We start from the raw sequence: 26344 nt of genomic DNA on the forward strand, positions 1-26344 counted from the left end.
CAGTTCTGCTATAGCAAGAAGTGCTTTTCACGTACTTTGTCCACAGAATCAAGGCAGTTTCTAGCCTTTTTAAAATCGTAAAATAGTCACTTCTCTCAAATTCAAGAATTCTCAGCTTCCTTGCTTTCAGTAAGGCTAAGCCAGTTTCTTTTGTTATGCTGTTTCTTTTGTCTATGCTGCAGTGTAATGATAAAGTACTTTTGAATTTTATTTCATGTTAAAAAAAGGAAGCCCCAAAACACCCATTTGTCATCTTGTCTTGTGTCCTGGTTTGAGCAGTAGCAGTCATTTTTTCTCCCTCTTGGTAGCTGGTGCACTGCTGTGTTTTGACTTTCGGGCTGAGAACGGTTGCTGATAGCAAGTATGTTTTGAGTTACTGCTCTTGGTGTTTGGTTTGCTCAAGGCCTTTTCTGAGCTCATGCTCTGCCAGGGAGGAGGGGAGGCCGGGAGGAAGGAGAGACAGGACACCTGACCCAGGCTAGCCAAAGAGGTATTCCATACCATAGCACGTCATACCCAGGATGTAACCGGGAGAGACCCGGAAGGGGTGGAGCTCTGGGGGGATGGAGGAAGTATCGGTCGGTGCTCGGTCAGGCAGGGTGGGGTGAGTTATGGGTCGGTGGCTGGTGAGGTGTTGTATTCTCTTCACTTGTTATTGGCCTTATCATTATTATTTGTAGTACTAATGGCAGTAGTGATTTGTGTTGTGCCTTAGCTATTAAACTGTGCTTATCTCAACCCGTGGGGGCTTCACTGTTTGGATTCTCCTTCCTAACTCTCTGGGAGTCGGGGGAGCAAGGAGGGGAGTGAGTGAACGAGCTGTGTGTGGACTTGGTTTAAACCACGACATCTTGACAAGTAAAATACCAATCCATTTTAGTCTTTTATCCTAATAGCATCAACTCTTGATGCTAAGCACCAACACAGTTCTATAGAAAAAAAACGCAACATCCTGAGATACAAGAGACCTGCATTTTCTTCCTTGCTCAGCCACAGACCTATTGTGTGGCTTTGGGCAAAAAGGTATCACCTCTTTACTTCCTTTTTCTTTCACCATCTTTGTGTACAGGCTAATTAGATTGGAAGGGGAAGAAAGAGGAAGCAAGGAGGAAAGGAAAGCACTCCAAGTGCTTATTAACAGGTGCTTATATTTTTCAGGCTCAACCTCAGCTAGGGATACTAGGTGCTTGTGAAAAACAGGGTACTTCATGATCTTGCTCTTTGGCCCTGGGGTGCCTGCACACAAGGTCCTTTTCTACCTCTTCTCTTTATGCTTGAAGATGTTTAGAAAGCATGCTTGACCTATATTAACTTCTTCTCAATTCAAAGGCCAGTAAACTTTGGCTATGTTATGCCAGCTGAATTTACTGTAGCTTCTCAACACCAGAGTAATAAGTGTCCTGGTGAGAAAAGGAGACAATTTCCCTTTATTTGCTTTTTTCCCTTTGGCAAATCATTCTCTTATACAGGCTTTCAGATTAGAGCAGGAACAAGAGAATACAGTCTCCATGCTGCAAGTTCTCAAATCCAAGCAAACACCTCTGCTTTATTAAACATAGCATTTAATTTTTAAACACAGATTGTTCAGTGCTAGAGAAGCTGCAATTCAAAGGTGAGCAACAGAAGTTCTGCTAAACATTACAGAAAGAGACTGCAGACTTTATCTCTTTTTCCCCGCACCTTTATTTTTTACTTAGGCCATAGATGCTGTAAGTACCAGGAAAGGTACACTTCTTAGCAATTAAGCTTAATCTAAAGCAAAGGGGAAAAACCCCAACCTGTTGTCATATTGACTTAGAAATAGATGTTGCTCCTATTTTTCCATTTTCCCCATTAACAGAGCATATTAGTAACAAAATTGCCAGAAAAGCCCGTCAAGAACAGAAATGCTGCAACAGAAGAACACTGGAAGTGTGTTTGGTTTTGTATCACCTTCACTAATTTCTGAGGATCAACATTCCTAAGACTTCTTCGTACACTTCAAGGCATAAATTCATACATGTTGACAGAACAGTGTATTAGCACATGGAGAGCAATATGTCAGACTTACCAAATTCTTATTGCACTTATTAGGCTTAATTTAAGCAAAAATCAAGCTTTTTAAAGAACCATCCACAAGAATCAAATTAATCCTCTTCACTCTTCTTTAATTGCTGGCAAAGAAAAGTCACAGACCTAACAGTAAGTGCTTGCTCACTCTTAGCATGGATAAACCAGAAGCCACCATGTCTTTGACTTCTTCAAGTATTACATGCCAGAGAACATTTACTTAGGAGAACAGGAACATCATAAGTGGTATCAAGTAACGCTTTCCTTCATCTGCAGTGGCTTAAGTCTCTCTAGCTCACTTTGTCTTCTGACCCATGCTTTTCATGGCTTCAAATTTCAGTTTTATTTAAGTTGTCTCTAGGGCTTCAAGTGAAGTAGTTCTTAATTTAATTCAGCCTAGATCAGTTGCTGTTCAGTGGTGAGAACGGTTAATGAAACAAAGTGTAGTGCCAAACAGAAAGTTCACAAGGAACTGTATTTCCCCAACAGGTCACACAGGTCTCCTGCTGTTTATCAACTGTTTTGTTATGTATTCCTCAAACTTACCTTCTCCCTTACTATAAACATGAAGATTCATAGCAGATTCTACCCAATTTTCAGGTAGATGAAAGGAATGTTAGTAGTAACCACAATAAACTGTACATGAATTATTACTACTCTAAAGTTTCTATAGCTCTCAACGTTTCAGAAGTTCCTCTTAAAACACAAGTCCCTCTCCATCTCACATAAGGTAAAATTAAGCATTTTCCTAATTTCTTGTATTTTCAGGAGACTATGCAAACCAGTGTTGCAGAAAACCAGAGAAACTATGGTTTTGGCAAGTTAGAGATAAGCGATTAGAGGAGCAAAGAGATATAATTTGGAAGTACTAAATAAGAGCATTTCTGCTAACAGGAGCAGCATCAAAAGAACAAAATAATTGTTTTATTCTGCTATTAGGTTCCAAGAAAGAAATTAAGCCCAAGAATATTTCAAAAGTTAGCTCAAGCTTTAATTTTCTTTGGAAGACAACAGCCACATAACATTTATAATGAACTGTGCTGACAATTAGATAACCTCCTCTGAAAAGGCCATGTCCAAATTTTGCCTAGTCTTTGTGGACGCATATGGGCAGAAATGGGAGGTGTACACTTGTATTCTTTGAGGATTTAGCCTTCTTCATGTGAAAACTTCATTTCTGAGCCCATACTGACAGCAGGAGGTTGACATGTTTGGCAGGAGCCGGCCAGCTCTGACACATCAGATCCAAGTCACAGGTTTGAACATGTGAGATGGCACTTCATAGAGAAGGCGAGCAGAACACACCGGAAACTGTTGCCAGAACCAGTGGAATAAATCCTTGATTCAGGTCACAGAACGGTGAAATTCTGCATAGCTGCACCCTCAGCAACCCTCCTTGCCCTCTCCACTGAACTGGGAGAGGGAGAACCTCTGTAACCCACAGGTGAAAGAAGGGTGTTAAAAGGAGAGATGGCTTGGCAGAAACCTTATGAGCTCCAAAACCTGAAAAATGCAGGATGAGAGCAGGCAGGACCCAAGGGGATTAGAACAAATGCTTAGTATTAATGAAGGATACTTAGTAACTTTCCTTAACAATTGGTACTCCCTTAGGGGGTTCCAGTAAAGTCAGAACACTTGAGCTTAGTATTTTTATAGGTCACTCACTAACAGACTTTAAAAGCTTGAATAAAGTTACTGGGAGGAGAAAAGCTCCGTGCCTTTATGGCTGCAGGAACCTTCAGACCTCCCAGAAGTGTCACAGTGTCAACAGCACTATCTCATAATGAGGTTCTGTTGAGATTTAGAGCATGACGGTATCTTGCTCCATCAGCATATTTTACTGCTCACATCCTTCCAAGGTTCAAATATGGTACAGTCCACAGCCTTAAGGAATATCCCCACATCATGAATTTAATTAGAAGAGAAAGGCCCACAAAACATTTCATATGATTTACCATCATCTATTTCACCAGTTTTCAAACAGCAGCATGGGGGGAAAAGACTGTTTTGCTGATTGTCTTCCCACTAAAGAAAGCCTTGAATTATGTTCAAGAAAACTGATTTCAGCCTTTAAAGATTTAGATTACACCAACAAGTAAGCCAGAACCAGTAGCGCATTAAAGAGGAGTTAAAAGCCCACAAAAGGTGAAGCAGACAAAACACAAGGAGTTAAAGAGGAAATACACCAATAATAAAGATCCTGGTAAGAATATGGCTTATGAGTCATATTCTTATATTTGGCTGTTGCATCCTTTTTTTTTGTTTTCCCTTCCTCCTTTAAACTCAGCATCTTCCTCCAATTTTGAAAGTCAGTCTTGTTTGCTATCTTGGACAGATTTACTTTTTCTGTTATATCACCTAGGCAAAGGGTGCTGCAGCTCCTTCCAGTTGGAAGGCCACGGCTAGCTAGGGAATCAGTACTGACAGATGTTTCCAAGACACAAACAGTGCTGTGATCTTCTCACCATTTTAAATCTGTAAACAGCACAAATGTGTTGCTACTTCAGAAGCAGGATTTGGACCTGTCAAGGTATAAATAATAGAGAACAACGCTATTAAATGATGAAAAAGTGGTTCTAAAAAAAACCCTTTCCTTTTTGTACTAGGATGTGCAAGTCTTGAGCTGAAGCATCTGCTGCGCCAATTCCAGAGGGAGACACTCTTCTCCAAGGTGACTGCCCAGTCATAATACCAAATACTAATTTTCTGGAGCTGATTCAAGCATAGATCTAAAGAACCAACTGCCTGTGTCAACCATACCACACTGCTGTGAGGCGCAGCAGTTCTGAAGACTCAACCTCTTCCAGCAAAACACTGTCAAGAACTTCCAGGCTGGTTGGGGCAAGTAAGCATTCTAGATTTCCAAGAGCTGTTTAAGCTCTTCTGAAGCAACCACGATGCCTTCATTTCAACCTCTGCTCGGCAACTTTTATACGTTTACACAAACAAACTGAAAAGAGCCTTTAAAAAATTAATGTTTTTATTAGCATACACCAAGTTAAGGAATGGCACGAAGTTGATCTGGCTGGTATCCAAGTAGATCATACAGCACAACATGGATTGCCAACTGATCTATATGCATAGCAGGAATCATATGGGACAATGCAGACATACATCATTAGACAGAAGCATCAGGACAAGTAATAACTCACATTCAAATCTTGTGGGTTTTAATCTTATGGCTATGTTCAGATAGACAAGCTTGACAGCATTACCTCTCTTCCTGCCATCTAGAGGACACAACCTACTTTGTTCCTGGAGTTCAGTATTACAAACTCACTGACGATTTAGTTACAGTCTAACGCATCATGAAGATAGCCATAGTACTGAAGAATATTTTTTGCTGTCCAATGTACCCAGTTTCTGTAACCAAGCCACAGTTTTGACCTTTCTGTCTTTGCTATTTTATATATGTCACTATTGTATACGAGTTGTCCTCTCCCTAAACGGTATTTAACCTAGAAAAGGATAAAGCACAGTTACTCCTACATTACACAACCTTGCTATAATTCCAAGGTCATGACTGAAGCCATGTGGTAAGGCAGAAGAAAAAACTTGCATTACTGTTGTTCTTATACTTTTGCATACGCATGAATGATTTACAAAAAGTTTGCAAGTCTTTACTCCTAGGCATGAACAAACCCAATATGTAGCAACAGACGGGTAAGAAGCATGTATTGCATTCATCAGGTTATATGGTAAGATTCCAATAGCACCAGAAGCCAGACAAAAATCCTGAAGTCCCTCTGTACATGACCCCCTAAACCTGAACTTCAAGTCTCCTACATGATTTCATTATGAATTGTGACCCTTTGTCTAAACATTCTTTCACTGCAGTCATGCCAAGCTAATAGCAGCAGAACTGCAAACAGTTTTGGTTTTAGATCCATTCTCCTTTCCTATGCTCTCTACTTGGCATTCAGTTTTCCAGACTAGACACTTTCTCATTCTCAAGGTAAAAGAGGTGGAAGGGATGTAGAGGAAAAAGAAAAAAGGAAGAGGACAAACACAGTAAGAAAATGAAATTAAAATCACACCCAAATTCTTCTACAGATCAAAAAGGACACACACAGTCCATCACCACATTACTCAACAACAACTTTGTGTAAAGCCATAGAAAAATCCAAGCTAAAAAATCTTTCAGTAATAGTGTAGTGAAGAACTGTAACTTAAAATTAGAATACACATAACAGATGGGTTTGTATAAATGCAAAGGACAGAGATGTTATCCAGCCATTTCTACCATAAAATTCCCAACTTAATATGTGGAAATACTTAGATTTTGCACAAAATCATGGAATGAATCAATGTATGTCCAGTTTAAGACAAGCTATCCTTGCAGGAATCTTGCAATTCTAGTTTCAAGCTCAGTTTATTTCAGAAATAGTGGAAACATGGAGCCTCATTCACTAACGAACATTTCTGAATAAGTATACAAATCCACCCAAAAGTTAATTAGAAAAAAAGAAAGAAATGGTCTTGTCATTACACACTACACCATAAAAATAACAACAGGAAAATAAAATAAAAACCCAACATGTCCAAGCTTTAAATGTGAGGCTGTGGATGGATCTCCAGAGACTTGTTAAGCCCTAACACACCTGTACAGCTCCATTTTACAACACAAACATTTCCCATCTTTGGAACCTGACACACACAGCACACAATCCACCGACTACAGCTACCTTTGGATTAAGACTTCTGTAGCTCTCTCTCCCTTATAGTTCCATAGCTTTCTTCTGTGTTTGTCTCTTTATCTCTAGTATTCTTTAAACAGGTAACAAAGACAAGAAATACAGCTGTGATATTGCTACCTGGCAAGAAGAGAGGAAATAGAAAAATATATTGCGAAACTTTTATCTCGGCAGATACAAAAGACTGGGTTTATTCCTCCAGCCCATCCCAAATCTGTACCCTATACAATTATTTATGTTTTTTTTCTGTTACTATCTTTAGTCAAGACAGGGGTTTCTGCTGGAGTCATCTGATTTTCTCTTTCAGAAAAAAAAAGGGAAATGGGTAGTTGTCATGTCTCTTTGAAGAAAGAAAAGATTAAACCAGAATCTTTTATAATTATAATCACTACTTGCACCATTTCACAGTGGTAGCTAAGTTAAGAGACTGCTTTTACTTTTTTATACTTCTAACCAGAGCAGGGATGCAGCTTGATAGCCTATTGTATTTACCTTTCTTTTATCTTCATCTGCTGGATCAAAACTGAAAATGGTCCGATTCTGTAAAAAAAAAAAAAAACAGAAGAGTTTGCATTTGTTACATGAACATCAGCTGCTAAGTACGTAATACCTGCAAAAATATTGTAACACTTTAGGAGCCTGGTAAAAACCAACCTCAGATAATGAAGCCTCAATCATACCAACTCATGTCCCTTTTCCTTTTGACCCTACAGCATGAGCTTCAGTAAGTGGCTCCAAGTGACAATCTCACAATCACTATCAGTACAGAGCCAGCCTTTATCATTGTGCTGTTTCTGATGTGCATTAACAACCTCATGCATGGCACTTCACAGTGTAAAAAACATTAGCTATAGCCTTGTATTTTTCAAACATCCTTATTACTCAGATTCTTCCCCAAGCAGTTCTGGCTCACAAGCTTTTGACTGCACTTTAAAATGTCCCATACCAGAATCACCATAGGAAAATCTTGCCCAGAAAACAAGCAGAGCAAATCAAATAAGCCTCACCACAACATCTACCAGTTTCTATATTGTGGCTGTTTCCAAACCACACTACCAAGATACTTGCTTCTCTGGTACAGTCAAACACAAGATAGACATGGTCTAACAATGAGTACTCGTTTCCTGTTAAACACTTAAAACAGTAGTTGAGAGGAGTTCTACCTCAGTTTCCTGAAGCATGTTATTAGTGAAATACTACTCATAGAACGCAAACTTTATTGTGCCAAAGACAACAGCAATAAGCCCAGCAATAAGACAGTTATTTTAACATCTTAAAACCTTCCATGTGCTTAATCATGATCAGCTTCTCAATTTCTATTATTTATATTATTTACAGTATACAACTTGCTACATCATGTAAGTGACCCTCCATAGCATGTTAGTGACCTTTCATGACACAAGCCAACAATTACAGAGAGGCCTTGAACATCTACCCTACAATCAAGTATTACCAATATCAGTTAGATCCTTGATGACAGTAGGAATATAATTCCTTTCCTTTCTCTTACAGAGCTCCCAATAACACTACTGAACCACACAAGTTAAGCAAAATGCCAGCCAAAAGCAGGTGAACATTAAATGATGAGAAATTAACCAAGAGAAGGCAACATCTGCACTTGCACATGGCATTCTTGGAAATTTACAACAGAAATGTGGTGACAGTTCCTCTAATCTGAACACTGGAGAACCAGAAGTTTGGAATAATCATTGCAAACAAGACAGCATAGAGGACTAAGAACAGATCTACTAACTTCTCTCCCTAGCTATTCTACAGCAACCTGCACCTTTGAAATACACTTAATCAATTTTTTTCTCTTCAATTGAGGCATATTTAATTTGTTATTTGGGAAAAAAAGGAAGGAAACCTAAAGCCCAGAAAAGGCATAGGTAAAGATCTGGAACCTTGAGTACTCTGCGTGTATCTGCTGGCCCACAAGCAAGATAATGAAGTTAGTAACATGTTCCACAGAGAAATGTAGGAAACATTAAGACAAACTTCTTAACAAGAAACAGAGCAAGAGAAATGTCATGTTGAAACTTCAGAAATATTTAGCTACACATGTAACCCCAAGCCTTCATTCAAAGACTTTAAATGCCTTTGATACAGACATCAGATATATACAGACCAGAAACTGGAAGATACCAGTTACTGCCACTGCTAGACTCAAAACATAGACTTAACTAACTACATATTGCATGTAAGACAGCAAACTTCAAGCCATCTCTTGGAGGCTGAAGGATAACCATACACCAATCTACATTCATTTGGTTTCCCTCTAATGACAGAGCTAAGAATCTTTAACTAAACATCTGTATGTTTATTCTTGTAACAGGAATAAACTATATTTCAGCAGACAGTTCAACACAATAGCATTTACATCTATAGCCAAACTCTGAGTCAGTACAAGCTTTAGTTGCTTGTGTAGCAGTCACACAAGTGTCTACACAAAGGACAGACAGCTGATGGGTTGAAATGCGATCTTTAGAGACAGACTATTCTGTTCTATTAAAATCCAGGTGTCAAGATGTCCCTATCAAAGGTGGGAGAAGAAGGGGGAAGGGGCAGGGAGAGGGAACGTGGGAATCCATCTAACATCTAGCTTCACTCCAATTTCTACTTTCCAACATCACCTTCCCTTCACTTCTTGACTCAGTGCACATGTACCACACTGCAATGGTAGTACTAGGTACTCTAATACTTGTCAGTACTAAAAGCTCAACCTGTTGTAACCTTGCTTTCAGCTGTCTCCCTTCTTCCCTTTGCTTGCCCAGAAATGTAATAAAACCAAAGGAGGTTTTGCAGTCCACTTCAGACATACCCCAGTCCCACTGCGGAGCTGCTCCCCTGCACGTTGACTCCCTCCCTGCTGAAGCAGTGCAAAGGGAAGGCCTCTCGCCAGTACATCACCCAGACCTGGCAAGACGACTGCCTGCAAAGGGGAGCACTGCGGGCAGCCGAGCAGGTACACAATGGTCTGAGAGGCTTCAGTGTTACTCTCCCAACCTCTTCCCTGGGGTACACGCAGCTTAAAAGACGTCGGAAACAAACTGTGGAACAGCTCTTTTTAGAGCCTGATAACCGATAACCTGCTATGCTCCACGTCAGCCACGTAAGGTACAAACAAGACAGAGGGCGCGGGGGGGAGAACCTGGCACTGAGCGCTATCTACCCGCGATACCGCTGCCTGTGCGCTCCCTTAGGAGCCTGCTTCCCGTCAGGCGAGAGCCCCGCTCGGCACCCCTGCGCAGAAGGCGGACAGCACTCGAGCACACGCCGGGGAAGCGGCAGCAGACGCGGTCGACGCAGCGGGCCCGCCGGAGAGGCGAGCGCGGAGGGCAACGGCAGGGACGCCCCTGGGCCCCGCGAGGCTGCGATACCGTCGGGGGAGCTGAGGGGCCGGTTCGTACCGCGAGGGGAGGAGAACGGCCCGTTACCTCCTCGTTGTACCGCGCCAGGACCCGCTCCACAGCCTCAGCGCTGCCGCGCCCCTCCACGGCCTCCAGCACCGCGCCAAGCTCCATAGCCGCGGCCGCCGCCAGCCCTTCTCGGCTCCGCTGGCAGCAGCCACCGCCCCGCCGAGCCCTGACCTCCTGCCCCGCGCGCCCCTCACGTGACACGACGTCACGTATTACGACACTACGCTCCCCTTGGAAATCGCCCGGACTGGCAGGCAGCGCTCGAGCGCTATTGGCTGGAGGCTCCGCAGGGAGCCCTTCCACTGGCTGTCTTCCCGCCCGGTCCCGCCGGCAGGAAAAGAACTACACCTCCCGGCATGCCAAGCGAAGAAGCATTGCGGTGCTCAGCGGGGGTCTGGCGCCGCGAGGCACGATGGGTGCTGTGGTCCCGCTGGGCAGCCCCGGCGGCGCTTTGCGAGGCGGGCGTTGCAGGGGGACAAGGCCGTCGGTTCGAGTCCCGAGCGGCCACCGCTCTCCGGTCGCACAAAGCTTATCCCGACATATGCTCTCCTCGCTAGGCTTGTCCGCTCTCTGCGACTCACGCTACACTTACCATGCCCATCACAAGGAGAGCCACCTGCCATAACGAGGGCTGGCCACACTTAAGTTTTTAGGCAAAGTGCAGTCTAACATTTTGTGGTGCCTTCAGCCACTCCTGCCTGCAAGCCCCGGGCAATGCCCAGTGTGCAGTGGCTGCAGAGATGTCTCCTGCCTTGCCCTTACCCACTAGCCCTGAGCAAAATGGCACCAAGAGGCAGCTTGAGTGAAGTCTATGTCCATTGGGTGATGTGGGGCTTCACCATCATGTCTGGCAGCAAAACAAACCCTGCTTTCTCCAGTCTAACCCACCTGGGTGGTGGTGGTACCCAAGCATTCACCATTTCCATTTGGAGACAAAACCCCTCTCTCTGCCTTGCCAAAACTGCCTGTGTGTTTAGGACAAAGGTGTGCCCTGTCTTTAAAGAGCTTTTCCAGGCCATAGGTTTAAACTACACTGAGTAGAAACGTAGTATTTCCATACTCAGGGTGCCCAATAATCAAAATTCACTGTCCAGACAGCAGAAATGATGTATTGACTGAAAAAACCCGGAGTAATAAAACTTCAGAGACAGCTGAGGTCAGTCTGTCCTTGAGGTGTTTATTCAGCAGCGATTCTGGAGGTAGTCTGTGGTCATGAAGAGAAACCTTTCATCTCACAAACCATCAGCTCCATGGTGGAAAACACAATCAGGGCAAGGAGACTTCAGCTGCAGATGGAGGGTGGCTCCAAAGAACAATGAAGGAGATAAAATGTGTCGGTGTGTGTTGAAGTTGCAGACCCAAACTAGGAGGTGAACTTTCTGATGAGGGTTTCTTGCCACAGTGGGTTGAACTGAGATACAGAACCAGAACAATGTGGTCACTGGACTTCGAGGAGTAACAAAACCCAGCCCGAATTGCACAGCCATTTCTTCTGTGTCAGGTCCATGTGTGTACTAATGCTGCTATGGAGAAGAACCCAGTAAAAATAATCTTCTGCTTGCAACTCTATAATAATGCATGAGATTGCTTAGATTTCCTTCAGAGCACAGCAAAACACCCATTTTACTTGTACATAGCCAATTTATGTAATTAAAAAAACCCTAAACAATAAATACTTGGAGACTGTTACTGGCCCTTTTAAGGCACATTGTTATTCATCATCGGTGAGTTTTAGTTTCCACTTTATGAGCATATGAAGGATTAGGATTTGAATGAAAGAGGGGGACAGAATAAATTGCATCCTCTACCAAAGGACTGCTAGACCTTTTCAGATGGGTGCATACCATGAGCCCTTCCCATGTTAGTCAGCTTTATCTAAACGTTCCAAAGCAATGTCTACCCCTGAATTTCATGGGTTTCAGGGTCAGTCACAACAGAATTGTGGGGATGGGGAGGTCAGAGGCCATTTTTGTCAAAGGGTAGTGACCTTAGCAGCAAGAGGTAGCCTGACAAAAACAGGATTCATGCCAGTGAATGGAGTTCTCACTGCTCTTCCCCTGCTGAGTCTTTTTTCTACCTGGTAATGAAAAATCTTGAAGCATTGTAATGGATTTTTATATGCAGACATACATGTATGTGTGTGTGTGTGTGTGTGCAGCTGTTTAAAAATGTTATATATATGTTAATTATGCTGTAATAGATAATATTAAAATATATTATGTGGAATATATTACATATATCTATCTCTTGTTATGCTTTAGCCCGTGAAAAAGATAACACTTTTAATAAAATGTGTATTTGTTGTGAGAAGATAAAGTTAGAAAGAAAAAAAAAGAGAAGAGAAAAAGGGAAAATGAAAGGAGAAAGAAAAGGAAAAAGGCAAAATAAAAGAAAAAAGGAAAAAAAGAAAAAGAAAAATGAGGAAAATGAAAAGAAAGAAAAAGGGGGGGAAGACAAGGGAAGGAAAGAGAAAGGGAAAAAGGAAAAAAAGAAGCAAAAGAAAAACAGAAAAGAAAAAAAAAGTGAAAAGGATACTGAGTGCTTCAGAAAGTTTTGTGTAGTTTTTTATTTAAACTCTGTATTCACTTTATATACCATAAATACGTGACTAGTCAGGAAGCAGCAGCTTCAGTAACCATGGTCAAGGGAAGGCTGCAGACTCTGACTCAGATTTGGCAGTTTGTCCTAGGATGATTTAAGAGGTTCTTGCCTGTAACCAGCCATTCTTCCTGGAGGTTATCATCCTCTCCTGAGCTGCTGCACTTCACCTCTTGGTTTAAACCCCTGTGACCTGAAAGCTGCAGCAGTATGTATTCATATTGTGGGTTCCAACCTGCGGTGGTCAAGGAGGGGACCTGCTTTCCACTGGCAGCGCTTCTGATGCAGGTGGGGATGGTGACTTCTTTAGAGTTATGTTTGGTAATCTAGATACTGCTATCCAGGAACATGCAATTCAAATTTCAGAGCCTTCATCAGGAAGCAGTTCAAAGGCAGTTGGAAGTGCGTGTTCAGACTCCTGTGACATCAATAAAGTTAATAAATGAATTAAAAATTTAAAATAAAAAAAAAGAAAGGAAAAGAAAGTCTGTGGAGGTTCTATTGCAAAAGCCTTTCAAAGCCCTATCTGAATGATGATGTTCTGTGGCTCTTTTACGAACAGTCTTATGGTGCTGCTGTCGCTCAAAACTGCCTCTCCCAGGACTTTGTGCACAGTTGCATTTCTTAGCTCAGAAAGTCCTTACTATTTCTGGCGCTGACAATGTGCCCAGTATCCCTCTTCCTTCCTGAATTTTCTCCCTGAACTCTTGAAATCAGAGTTACTGAGTTGTCCTTGAATATATTGACGGAAAGGGCATATTTGCATACTAAAATAATCTCATCTTCTCCTTTCTTTCAGTCAGTGGGGATTAGACTTTGTTTAGTTTAACAAATTATTGTAAAAAAGGTGGGAAGTGCTTCTGGCTTCCATCAAGTGGTGCTGGGATTCATCTCCATCTCGATCCTTCTAAAACCCCAGCTTTGAGTTAATGGTCCATTCTTCACACAAACATCTTGCCAATGCCTCTGGTCCTGTTGACCATGGCAAGGCATGGTCAACAGTCCATTGGGTAATGGGAGACTGATCGATATTCCAGCAATAATGAATAAGTGAGCAGGGTCACAGTGGGCTCACGTCAGGTGCAATGCAGTACAGAAAACTGGAATTCGCTGGGGGAAAAAAAGTGGATTTTTCTATTCTGGTGCCTTTCTTGTACGAATTTCTCAGTCTTGATGAGGCAGATACTTCTATGCTTGTTGTTAATTAATAGGCCAGAATCAATGCTCTTATTTAAACATCTTCAATAACAAGATGCAATGCAGGATATTGGTCTCAAACACATCAAAACTCCATCTGTGAAAGACTGACTGCTAAAAAAAAACTTCCTCAGATAATTTACTTTTCATGTGTAGACAACTTTGCCTGAAGATAACATAAATAAGTATAAAATTGATGAGTTAGCCTAAACCTGATCTCCCTGTCCTTAACAGAAGTGAAGAGTAAAGGCATCTTGGGTAATAACACCAGCTAATGGAGAAAAGTTTCAGAAGGTCTGTGACACTAACTGAGGAACAAGATTTTTATCAGGTGCCTAAGGGTGGAGATGGGCTCCTGGTGTTTTTCTGAAAATCCCTCTGGGTCTTTGGCTGTGTATTTAAGAGCCTGAACACTTCCCAAACCTGGCCTTCATCTTTCAGCCCTTGCAGATTTCCAGTGCCCTCCTTTAGCTACTTCAGACCCCAAACTCCCTCCATTTTACTCACTAGCTGAATACACAAGACCTGAGAATTTTGCCGCTTTATTTACTTACCTAAGGAAAAATGACTTTTCCATTTCCAGTATTCTGCTGGCAACACATTTGTTACAAGGTACTGCAAAGAAGAGAACACATCTTACCTGCCCCAGTGAATACAATGGCTTGGGTGAGCAACATCAGCAGAGCTTACGCCAAGCCATCTGGAGTCATCTATCCAGTCCCAGCCTTGAGCAGTGTGTAGCCACAAGCGCAGGTGTTAGGCTACTCATTTGCTGTCAGTTAGGTATGTTCTCAAGCCCTTTGTTGAATAAAAACAGTCACATTTAGGATTTTCTGAAGGTTGGCAGCTTGCAGAAGTTTCTGTGTTTAAGTAAATTTAAATGTCATCTATTTAATTTCAAGAACTTTATTTGAGTGTGAAAATCCCTCATATATCTTGCACAACTGTACAAATAACACTTATGTCCATTTTAGGCATAAACATGGTTATCATCACACTGGGTGCTATCAAAGATTTTATTTACAGAACAATTACTGAAATGTCTGATGTCATATTTCCATTTATTTATTTCTTACCCATAGGGTAATAGGTCCACCATAATTGCTTGGTGCATTTTATAATACAGAAGAAAAGCTATGTTAATAAAATCTAACAAAACCTCACAAATAGCTAGAAATCTGACAGAAAATGTCTAAGAAAAATTCTCCCCAAAATACAATACATTTTTCCACACATACACAGCACAGAATAAGTTCAAAGGCACAGCTTTGAATTTTGATTTTGTAGAAGTATATAGAATTAATACCACATGAAGGAACTGAGAGAATAATTTCATACCTGTCAATAGGTAATTAAGTGATAATCATGTTTGCATTGTCATTTTCTTTACATAATTGCTTCATATCATCATATTTAACATATGTGGCTCTGAATCCCAAATCTTCCCAGTCCCCAAGTCCCTTCTTTACCTTGTCATTTCTGACCAGAGAAGTTAGATTTTTCCAGATTGTGCAAACTTAACTCAAATACATATATAATAAGAACAATAGTCAACTTAAGGCAGTGTATCATTCAATGCTACATGTCTTGTCTTCTCCTGTGTAAAGATCAAACCTAGTGGATCCACAGAAAGGTGCATCAGTATACAAAGTTAGGTGTAAACTGAAACCTACAACACCACATCTCTTTTAAGGAGCCAGATAAGGAATTGATATGAAGAAGTGATGACTTGGCAGAATGGTTTTTAAGGAATGCATTAAGAGCTTATAAGAAGAACAGATGAGAGAGCTTTGCTGATGGTGAATTTCCTGTCTTCAATTAGAATTATAAATAGGTCCTGTTCTGGTACTTTTTTTGTAACACTTATTAACATTTGTTAATAAGAGAGGGGGCAAAAATGGCTCACTCAAACTGACATCACACAGGGTTGGCCCACATGCCAGAATTAAAAAAGGCACAGATTGGCCCCAGAAGTGGTCTAGAATAGAACAAAACTCTTTTTCAGCTACAGGAACATTCAGTCATACTGGTCTGCAATCTGCCCACAATATGAACTACGGTTATCTGCCCAGGATCTTTTCCATCTTCACCTCCCTTGAAGAATGTCCGTGAAAACTCCCACAAAACATGAAGTTTTTATAACTCTTTTAAGTGTATGGGCTTAGCTGATACCAGTCATTTTCATTTAGCCCAACCTGTGGTGGCTTCCCCATTGATGTAGGCAAAGCCAGGAAAGTGTTGCATGTGCTCATATTCAGAATTCCTGCGGGTAGTCAAGGGAGTGTACATGTCACTAGAATTTCCATATCTTGTGGAGTGCATGGATGGGCTTGTGTAGCAGGAGTTTGCGGCCGGCACCTCCGGCCAACGAGGAGTCACTGGTGTGGGATGTAGCCTTGGAGTACTGCTCATCAGACAGGGCTCCATTCTTGATGTTGGGCTATTGAAAGGGTACTACAATAAAGGCAAAGAAAAACAAATTAAAGCATTATCTACCACATACTTAATGTTAAAATAAGTGCTGGTGGTGTCACAATGCTGTATTTAACAAAACCAAAATCATATGAACTAATGGGCCTCCAACAAATAGGCAGCATACTGAAGGTAGAATATCAGATAACTAGTGCCTGTGGTCAAGCCAGTGTGAGGGTGATCACTGCACTTAAATATTGGCTTAATTTATCAAAGGGCTATGCACTGGCAGGTATATTTGGGAGCAGAAAAATAGGTTTAATTCATTTTATCTTTTCTCACTGCTTTTAAGTTGAAAACTTGCTCTTCAGTAAAAAACAGAGTATGAAATGTCCTGACTCCTGTTCACTCAACTCAGTTTTGAGGGAGGAGAGTAAAAGATCTTTATTACTGGAAAGGTGCCTTTCCTTTTAAGCATTCACAAGACATCCTGCCAGTTTCTGCAGAAAAATACTATAGTCTGGCCTCAGAGCGGGCAGCTAGTTGAAGAACTTATGAAAAGAGTCAGGCAGAAGAAGAATCTCTCTATTCCCCAGCTGTTCACAGCAACAGTTGGGAACTAGGAATCAAAGAAGCTCAACAAATGCCTCCCACTTAGGAGAAGATGTGCTGAGGATAGGAAGAATAGGCAGGAAAACAGAGAACAGCTTTTGCTTTCTATAGCCACAGGCTGCCTAGCAACAGGAAGTAAATCTTGCTTATGAATGCTTGCTTAACATATATTTCTCTTATTGCCTTACAGGAGCAGATCATCCTTGTGCTCTCCTTGTTTTGCAATCCTATAATCCATCTGCATCACAGAGACCGTTAGGATCCCTGTTCCCCTTGATCAGCCATGTGTCTTCAGAGGTTCTACATTTTACACCTTTATGCCTTTTCTACAAAAAGTTATAATTGAAATTTTATTTTTAAAATATTCAAATATTTTATAACTCAAATATAATTGAAATTTTCATCTTTTTGGGTTGTTTGACAGCATTTCACCAAAGTTAGGACTATCACCTCTTCTGATGCTTACAAGCCTTGCAAGCTGCGTGCCAAAAATGGTTGAGGACTGTGAAATCCCTTCCCCATCTTTTGGAGGATTGTGGAGAGAAGAGCTGCTGTAGTTGTTCCTAGGAGGAAGATGACAGTGATTCCCAAAAGGTCTTGTTACATTACCCCACTGCCGGATGGGGCTGTGGTTAATCAGTTGCGTAAGCAGCTGTTGCATAAGCCCAAGGCAATTATAGCAATGTCTCCATGAGGAGTTTCTGCTGACTCCCTTCAAACCACAGCCAGGAAGGCAGCCCTGCCTTGGCAAACATATTCAAACAGTTCACAAAGCCCTCAGGCAGATCAAAAGTCACACTCTAAACACTCCTAAATAGAGAGGAGAAATACAAGACTATTTTTGACCAACCTACTATAGTTCGTGATTTAGCATCCGCACACATTCCATTGTATCCTAGGCGAGATAGGCCAGTTAGAAGATGAGAGGAAGGACATCAAAGCTGTATGATGCGATATTTAGCATGTACTTCTCATTGCCATAGAGACTGGATCTACCTGTGCAATCAGCTGCTGAAACAGGCTGGTAAATAACAGCACCATACTGGAATATCAACACTTAAACTGGCATTGCTAATACAGCTATCAGAATAAGCTGTAATGGTAACACTGGCAATGAGTCTATACAAGATTATCTACATTTCCATCTTCACAGAATCATAGAATGGTTTGTGTTGGAAGGGACCTTAAGTATCATCTAGCTCCAACCCCTGCCATGGGCAGGGACACCTTCCACTAGACCAGATTGTTCCAAGCCCAGTCCAACCCGGCCTTGAACACTGCCAGGGATGAAGCAGCCACAGCTTCTCTGGGCAACCTGTGCCAGTGCCTCACTGCCCTCATAGGGAAAAACTTCTTCCTAAGATCTAACCTAAATCTCCCCTCCTTCAGTTTAAAGCCATTACTCCTTATCATTACCCTCCACATACCCTTGTAAAAAGCCCTTTCCAGAATTCCTGTAGTTCCCATTTAGGTATTCACCCCAGAGAAAAGCTTTTCAGTAGGAAAACTCAGCAGACCTTAAGCATTGATCACAGAAGGCCTTATATTCCTTTGCAGAGGACTCAAGTTTTCATAATTGTTGATTTTCTGGATGCTTTTGATGAAGATAAGAGTTGCCAGTGCCCACCATCAATGAAACTCAAGCTCTGAGGTTTCAAATTAGGTGATTTGATTTAAGATCATGGTTCTCTCATTTAATTCATTTATTAAGGACAAGGCACTCTACCAAAAGACAAACAGGCTTCAAATATTCTAAGTAAATACAAAAGGTTCCAGAAAAAGTTGAGCAAATTTCATGTTTTTAATGTTTGGGAGAATAGCTAATAAAGTTAGGATGCTCCTTTCCTCATCTGCACTGCCAATAACTGAAAGTCATTTTCATGCTAGTGCCTGCTGACTGCCTTTGCCTGAACATCGCCGTGTACAAAACTCTCACCATAACGAATATAGAGGAAACAAGTTGTCTTGTGATTCACTATAGCTTTGGAGTTGAATTCATCTCACCTAACTTTTAAAAGTGACTCATCTCTCTGTCTACAGCCACCAGAAGGATTTATCAAACCTCAAGGTAAATATTTAAGACAGAAGATAAGCAGTCCTCAGAAGATGGCTCTTCCTCCTGCTACATGATGTAATCCATTAGTTAGGTTGTCTCAAGTTAAATGAAAGTCCCTTTTCACAGCTGTCAAATCCATAACTTGTATTTCCTGTCTGATCTCAAATGTACAAAATGCTCAGAGACAGTAGGAGTCAGGACCAGGATGCATCATTGGGAAAAAGCCACACCACACAAATAATAAATTTTTAACTTTCTGTTTTCTGTATGCCACCTGTGGAGCTGCAAGATGTGAACCAACCTAGAAACATTCTTCTTTGTCTTCAGTACTGTCTTACCTGATGCCAGTTATCATGGTCTTTGTCTTTATTACCCATTGAGCTATACCTGAAGTCACTGTAGATTCTTGTATTAAAAAACAAGATTAATCTAGACTTTTACCATAATACACCAATGATTATCACTTATCTCCTTTCCTATGTGATAATTGACCTACTCTGTTGTTAACAGTAAGAGAATCCATTGCCACGCTCAGTGCAATTTTCTTTTGTTGTGAAACTGAGGTTGTGATTTACATCAAGAGAATTACTTGCTTTCATATGCCCTACAAATGCCAAGAGAAAACTCCAGCTTCAGCTGGGATAATATGCTACTTGATAATTTGCAGACTGCAAAACTTTCATCTATGGGCAAGAAGAACAAAATGAACTGTGGGAATCTTATGGCAGGTCTCCTGGTTGTAAATGGCATTCTGGAGGGAAGCCACATAAAATCTTTTTGGTAGTTTGGAACCACAAAACCTGTGCTGTTAGGGGAATGAAACCTTGGCTCACAGAATAAACTTCAGGATGCCTTGAAAAAGGAAGATAATCCTCCTCCTATCTACAGTCAAGAGGCCATGCTAAGGCTCACTAAGAAGGCAGGGCTAATGGCTGTGCATGAGGGGACAGGATACAGTGTTCTGCTTTTCCTTTTCATCAAGCGCACTCGATGCAGCTGTGTTTATGAATGTGTCATGAATGTAAAAAGAATAATTGCTTGAAAATAACATGGACTCTAAATATCTAGTATTTTACAATAAATTCTGTTATGAGTGAATGCAAGATGGAAAGTTTTGTAATGGTAGGTCAGCTAATCGCAAATGAGTCAGTGACTTCTTTTTCCCTACAGTGAAGAGACTATTGAAAGACAATATTTTTAAAGTACTCATTGGCCCCTGCCTGACTATTAACTCACCCAGTGAAGCATCTATTCAGCCTTGTTGGAGTGTCCGAAGCTTAGCCATCTGGGCGGATGCCTGCCCATGCTGCCTGAATCACCTTTCACACTCTACATCCGGTTTGATGAAGAGTGCTTAAGCATGCTGAACTCAAAACACTGGGGCCTAGTGATCTTTGCCAGATATAAAAGCGACATTTGTTGGAGGGCTCTTGACAGGAAATTGCCATTTTCTGGGTTAACTCACACTTGCTGCTACTGCTGCTGTTAGACCTAGACAAGAAGCCCTTTAAGTCTGGGAGTCTTTGAGCAGATTACTGTTAAGGCCTTGCCCAATAATGTAAAATTAATTCAATTTATTTTAGTATTATTTTAGAACATACATAAAGGATGTCCTCCCATGAAGTGAAGACTGAGTTCCTGCAGTGTGAGGATAGAGAATAATCTCTTTATTCTTGTCCTCAGCTCACTGACTGATTATGCATGGAGGTGAAAGTTGTCTCTGTCCAAACAGCAAAATATTTTCCTTATGAATGTGGCTCTGACTTTACATTGCATTTGCTCACACTTCTGCAGAGGGCTTTAAGTTAATGTTGTATGGTAGCCACTACTTTAGGATTGCAAATAACTCATAACAGAAATTGCAGCAATTGTGAAGAGCTGGCTATAAATTAACTTCATAAAAATATGCTTATAATCTCAAAAAAAAAACGTAATCAAAACCGCTGATTGATTGAATCTTTATAACCTCTAATTTGATCCTTTTCTCCCCAAACTAAAACTTATTGAATACTCATCTGTCAAATAGTTTGGGTGAAACTTTCCAGTCAATCTAAGTGGTTTTGGTACTTCAGGGAGTGGCATTTGGAGCCTTATGAAAAAGCAGTTTGTAATTATTTAGAAAGAAGACATCTGTTTCCTGTTGCATTCAATACATGATTACTTCCAATTACATTCTAAGAATCTCAAGTCCGTTATGAAGCCATGGAGTTAGAAACAATGATTCTTGTTGCATGGGTGGCCAGTATTTTTGTTCTTTCTGTCATTACTGGCTGTTTGATGACAGGGTGATTATTGGGAAGGTTATATTATTCTTACTGCATTGGTACAGTCACAAGCTTATACTGTGTATGTGCTGGGGGACAAGAGCTTTTCCCTTTCTAGTTTTTGTGAACTACATGGGCCAGAACAACAAGAGTGGACACAAAGCATTGGCTTTGTCTGGAAGAGGATTTCTTTGGCTCCTCCAATGTACCAAAAAGCAGTTACAACTTTCTTCCAGTACTGTCCCCATATAAATCCTGCTAGAGAGGCATATGAAGGGAAGACTTAGCTGGGTAGAATTGTGGTATGCAACATAGCACAGAGAAATCAAGTGATGCTGCATCTCTCAGAAGTTATGTGAGACCACTACAGTCCTCAAAACAGTTTAGGATAGTCAGAGTACAAACACTGCTTAAAGCTATGACCCCAATACTCTGCCCTCTGCCTCTGAGAGGTTTCAAACCCAGCCTACTGCATAACAGCAGATTCTACTACTGCAGCATTTTCCAGACTGATTTGTTCTGTCCAGACCATGGAAGTAAAGTATGCTCTTCATAAACTAAATCTGACAACAGCAAAACAGCATTGCAAACACGTGCTTATTAAAAATGTTCTCCACCCAGTACCAGAAGTTGACTAGTGCTTCTTGAGGACAGAGCCCCAGTTCAGGAACAACTGACCCTGGCTATGCTCCTGAGCACAGCAGGAGATAGCTTGCAAGTAGAAAATAGATAAATAAATAAGGTGAGACCTGCATCTCAAGGAACAAAAGGGAAACATTACTATGCCACTTCTATGGGTCTCTGTTAAGTGCTTCCACCTGAGATACACCATTTGAATGTTGTTGCTCCATTTTGGAAATACAATGAAAGAAAAAGCTGTGGGCAGGAGGAGGTCTAGGAGTGTGTCCCACATCTAAATGGCTGATCTGGCAGCTTCTTCACTAAGTCCCTCCTGGCTAATCTGAGCTCAGGTTTACACAGGAAGGCTGGAAGGGAGCTGCAGCTCCAGCAGGTTCTCTACTCAGACCAATTGAAAGAATAGGATGCCTACATGTTCCCCAGACTTCACCTGCCCTACACTGCACATGCTGTCCTTAGATAATTCCTGTGTATAGAGCATCCATTATGAGAGAAACTAAACAGATGATGACTTTTAAGTCTGGAAAAGAGATGACAGGAGGGAGGTGAGAGGAATGATTCAGATCTATAATGTCTTGAATAGTCAGAGTAGATAAATAAGAAATGAGTATTACTTATTCCTCATCACCCAAAAATCATAGAGCACCCAATGCAATTATAAGATAACAGATTTAAAATTAATAAGAGAACATATGTTTTATGTAACCTATCCCTAAATCTATCAGTACAGACAAGAAAAAAGCTAAATGAACTTAAAAGCTCAAAGGCAGGGTAATGGAGAGCAGTTTGCTACAGAAGTCAACAGTCCAGCTGCTGCTTCCTACTCAGCATGTCCTCAGGTCAGCTCTTGCCAAAGACAGTGGGGCTATGCTAGTGAAAGGACAACTCTCTGCTTACTCTAAGGCACATTCATTTCTGGACATTACTGGGGAGAGAACCTGAATAAATGGACCTGCAATATGATTCACTACAGCCATGCATTAGAGTACTTACACATATATATTGTATGCTTGACTTTTTTGCACTGGATGTATATGGATACACATTCATATGATATGTGTCTTTATATGTTACCAGATATATTAAAATATAAAAATATATTGAATATATATATTTTGCTGCAGATTTCTCTACTCTTCCTACTAAAAGTGTTGTCCTTGTATTTTACAAAGAAAAATTACTGCAGCATGAGTTATGTTAAGGAAGAGGTGGGATAATATGAATTGAAATATTTATGGATAGCCTGGAAAAGTATCAAGACCTGTCCAGCCAGTGTGAACTTGCAGGCAAAAACTGTGTTCAAAAGCCAGTCAAGTGTTCGTTGTGAACATGGATTAGGTGGAGACATTGTGAAGGGGTTACTTTGGAAGGAGGTACCTCTCTGCTAAGCTCAGCCTAGGTTGATAAGAACACTCACAGGTTTTTAAACAGAGCTGATGTCTATTTTCTACCCTGGCATTTGTTACTTTGGAGGCAGAGAACGGACAAAACATAGTGTGAGTAGAGATGCGTTTATGTACATATATTACACAGTCCCCTTCTATATGATGATAGAACAGCATCATAGGATTGTATGCACTTCTGTGCTATAGCTTGGAGAATTAGGTAGTAAGAAATCAATCTGTAGATCATTTTTCTTTGTGACAGGCTTGTGGCCAGTAAGGCAAGTGAAGAGATGAGCAGTCAGGCCTGGAGTTACAAGGAAGCAACTGTTCTGAGAACTATTCACAGATGCTGATGAAAGGGGAAAAAAAAGTCGGATTAAGACCAAGGTTTGAACAGACTGTCCCTGTCAACAAAAAGGCTTTTAGCCATCAGAGGGAATTAGTCAGCCTATACTGCCAGAAGGAGCCAGGTTTAGGCTTATGCTGGATTAGTAGCTGCAGATATTACTTCAGGAGAACAATTACTCCCCTATCAAGTTTTTTACAAGCCATCTCCTCCATTTTTGCCCTTTCCTGTCCATCTGAAAGCCAGTGATCTTTATGAAACTAGGTGCTGCTTATCAAAATTTCTCTTTATCCCAGAGTCACAAGACACTTACCACAGTCCTCTGTGGGCCAAGGTAAGCTCCAAGACTACCTCAGAGATGGGAGATAGCAAAAACCTCAAGGACTCTCACCAGTCTGTTACAGAACATGATGTGAATGAGCACACAGCTATGACACATGGTGCTTCAGCATGGCAACTACTGCTGTCTCATTTCCTCTAACACTAGAGGATTCAAATTATCCAGAAGCCTTTCACCAACACAGATGTCACAGGTCAGGTGAGATAGGCTTGGCTTGGGACCCCCACCTGTATGTTTCAAGAGCTGTATTTGGTACAAGATGTACAGCTCTGGGACTTTTCCCCCAGCACATCCCCACTGTAAGGATTACAGGGACAAAACCACAGTAGACATCCCAAAATTAATACAATGGACCCATCATTGTATTTTCAGGTAGAAGTCAGCATGCTGTATGCTGGCAAATAAAATTTAAAGAGTCACTTATTCCCTTCCCTGCCTCTTTCCCAGCTGTTCAGTTCCTCACTTTCACCAAACTAAAGTTACTCCCTTCATCCCCTTTACTCCAATTCCACTTTGTTTGTTGATGGTCTGTAAACTGTATCTGTGAACTGATCCATCTTTAAGTTCTACTAAGCAAACCACCAAAAAAAAACCAAACAATTACAACTCTGTTTTCCAATAGGAACATTTTTCTGGGACTGAAAATAGCCCCAAAATATCTAACCTCATAAAACCTGGAGTATGTAACTCTCTTCTGCAGAAAGACGTTGGACATGGTGTTCTTCAAGACCAAGACAGCAATTTATAGCTGCAGCATAAAACCCAGCTCAATTACCTTGCCTCTTTCAGCTTAGACCCCTGCCTGGAACAAGGTCTCTCTCTGAATCCATGTTTGTAGAGGACAGACTACCCACACACAGATTTTTTTTCCTTAGAACTTAATCCATAGACACTATCCTAAAGAGCATGAAGAATATTAGCTGAAGTTGAGCCAGAGTTCTATATTTGGACTGAATGTAGATTATAACAAAGAGTTCTTTTGAAGAATTATGGTCAATGTCTCCTCTTTTCAGCTGATTTATTACCACAGCCGTACACACTGCATCTCCTCCAGTTTTAGTGTAGTGGCAGCTGTTCATATATTTGTTGCACATTTGGCTTCCTGCATGTTGGTTTTTCATCATGAGTCCTACTGCAACTCCGTGCCCCATGTTCCTCTCAGAAAGTCCACTAGAAAAAGAGTATTTCCCTAACATCTTATTAGGGACATCTTATGAACCTTTTTTGTTAAAAGTAGCTAGCAAAGAACTAATCATCAGGGCAGGCATTTTATAGAAGTTCACCTAGCTTTGAAAAGAATGTCATCAAATTGCATATTAAACTGTTCAAGACTTACAGATTATTTTTGAAAGTAAAGTTTCAGTCTGTAGCTCCTTTCAATACAGAATAAGCAAATTTGATAGAGTTTTGTTAGCTGTGTCCTGCTGTGAGATTCCATCCCAGTTTACAAGCAGCATAAGAAAGAACATGCTAAATACAAGTTGAAATCATTTTACTCTCAGGTGTGATCATTAAAGGGTAGCTCTTCTTCAGGTGTGTTCAGGACAGTTCAAGGGCTAGCAAGAACAGAAGAAATGATATGATATCTGCACTTGTAGAGACAGTCTACTACAGTATGAAAAATATTTGCATTATTTTAATTCATGTTACTGTTTCCCTATAACATGTTAACCAAGACATGAGTAAACTAAAAATGTGCTTTGCTTAATGTATTTCTTGCTTAACTTGTGCTGTCTATGTCAGTGTGATGGTTGTCAGGGGGTAGAAAGAAACCCCTTGTGTGGGTGTTAACATTTCCAAGCAGGAAGAGCCTAATTCCCTGTTTCACACAGATTCATGGCCTTACAGATCATTTCAGAACCAGCACTTATATGGATTTTCTGCAGTAAAGGAAAAGAGGCAGTAGAGAAAATTGGTGAGCCAGGACACCATACTTAAATGTTCACTCACTGTTCCTATTGAAGATACAGCAGCTGCAACAACCCTCAAACAAATGCTGACACCTTGTGTGGTGTCATGGGCCAGGTGCTACACAAATGAGTGAAAAGTTGTAGATGACTTATTTCCATAAGCTAGGGAGCCATTGTTGACCTAGTCGAAATGAGCATATGGGGTTTGTATAGGACAGTCTTCCCAGCAGATCTCAAAAAGCTTTAAGGAGATCAAGACAATTCTAATCCAGCTAGGAAAAAGTAAGCATAAAGAAGAGAAATTACTACTCTGAGTTCACCTGGCAAACTGATGCCAAAGAACGAGATGGAGGGTTTGTCTATTCTAGTCCAAAGCACTATCAAATTCACATCTTTGCATCTGGGATGAAACTGTTCCAGTGC

At 41.0% G+C, this 26344-nt stretch overlaps 2 protein-coding genes across 3 annotated transcripts in view; both read right to left on the minus strand.

Moving 5' to 3' along the window:
• Window positions 1-10325, minus strand: part of RIC8B (RIC8 guanine nucleotide exchange factor B) — a 37460-nt gene extending 27135 nt beyond the window's left edge. The window contains exons 1-2 of one of the 2 annotated variants that reach the window (XM_005150422.4): window positions 10181-10325; window positions 7236-7283 (exon numbers count right to left, since the gene is read on the minus strand). In XM_005150422.4, coding sequence (XP_005150479.1) covers window positions 7236-7283; window positions 10181-10267 — 135 coding nt within the window. In that variant the 5' untranslated portion in view covers window positions 10268-10325. Of the gene's footprint in view, window positions 1-7235; window positions 7284-10153 lie in introns of both variants that reach the window. The other variant, XM_031050130.2, reaches the window with a different exon arrangement.
• A 5813-nt stretch (window positions 10326-16138) lies between these two features.
• Window positions 16139-26344, minus strand: part of RFX4 (regulatory factor X4) — a 91966-nt gene continuing 81760 nt past the window's right edge. The window contains exon 18 of the mRNA XM_005150423.2: window positions 16139-16411. Within this exon, the coding sequence (XP_005150480.1) occupies window positions 16139-16411 (273 nt within the window). The remainder of the gene's footprint in view (window positions 16412-26344) is intronic.

Source organism: Melopsittacus undulatus, chromosome 5, assembly GCF_012275295.1.
Source record: "Melopsittacus undulatus isolate bMelUnd1 chromosome 5, bMelUnd1.mat.Z, whole genome shotgun sequence".
In the NCBI taxonomy this organism is placed as follows: domain Eukaryota; kingdom Metazoa; phylum Chordata; class Aves; order Psittaciformes; family Psittaculidae; genus Melopsittacus; species Melopsittacus undulatus.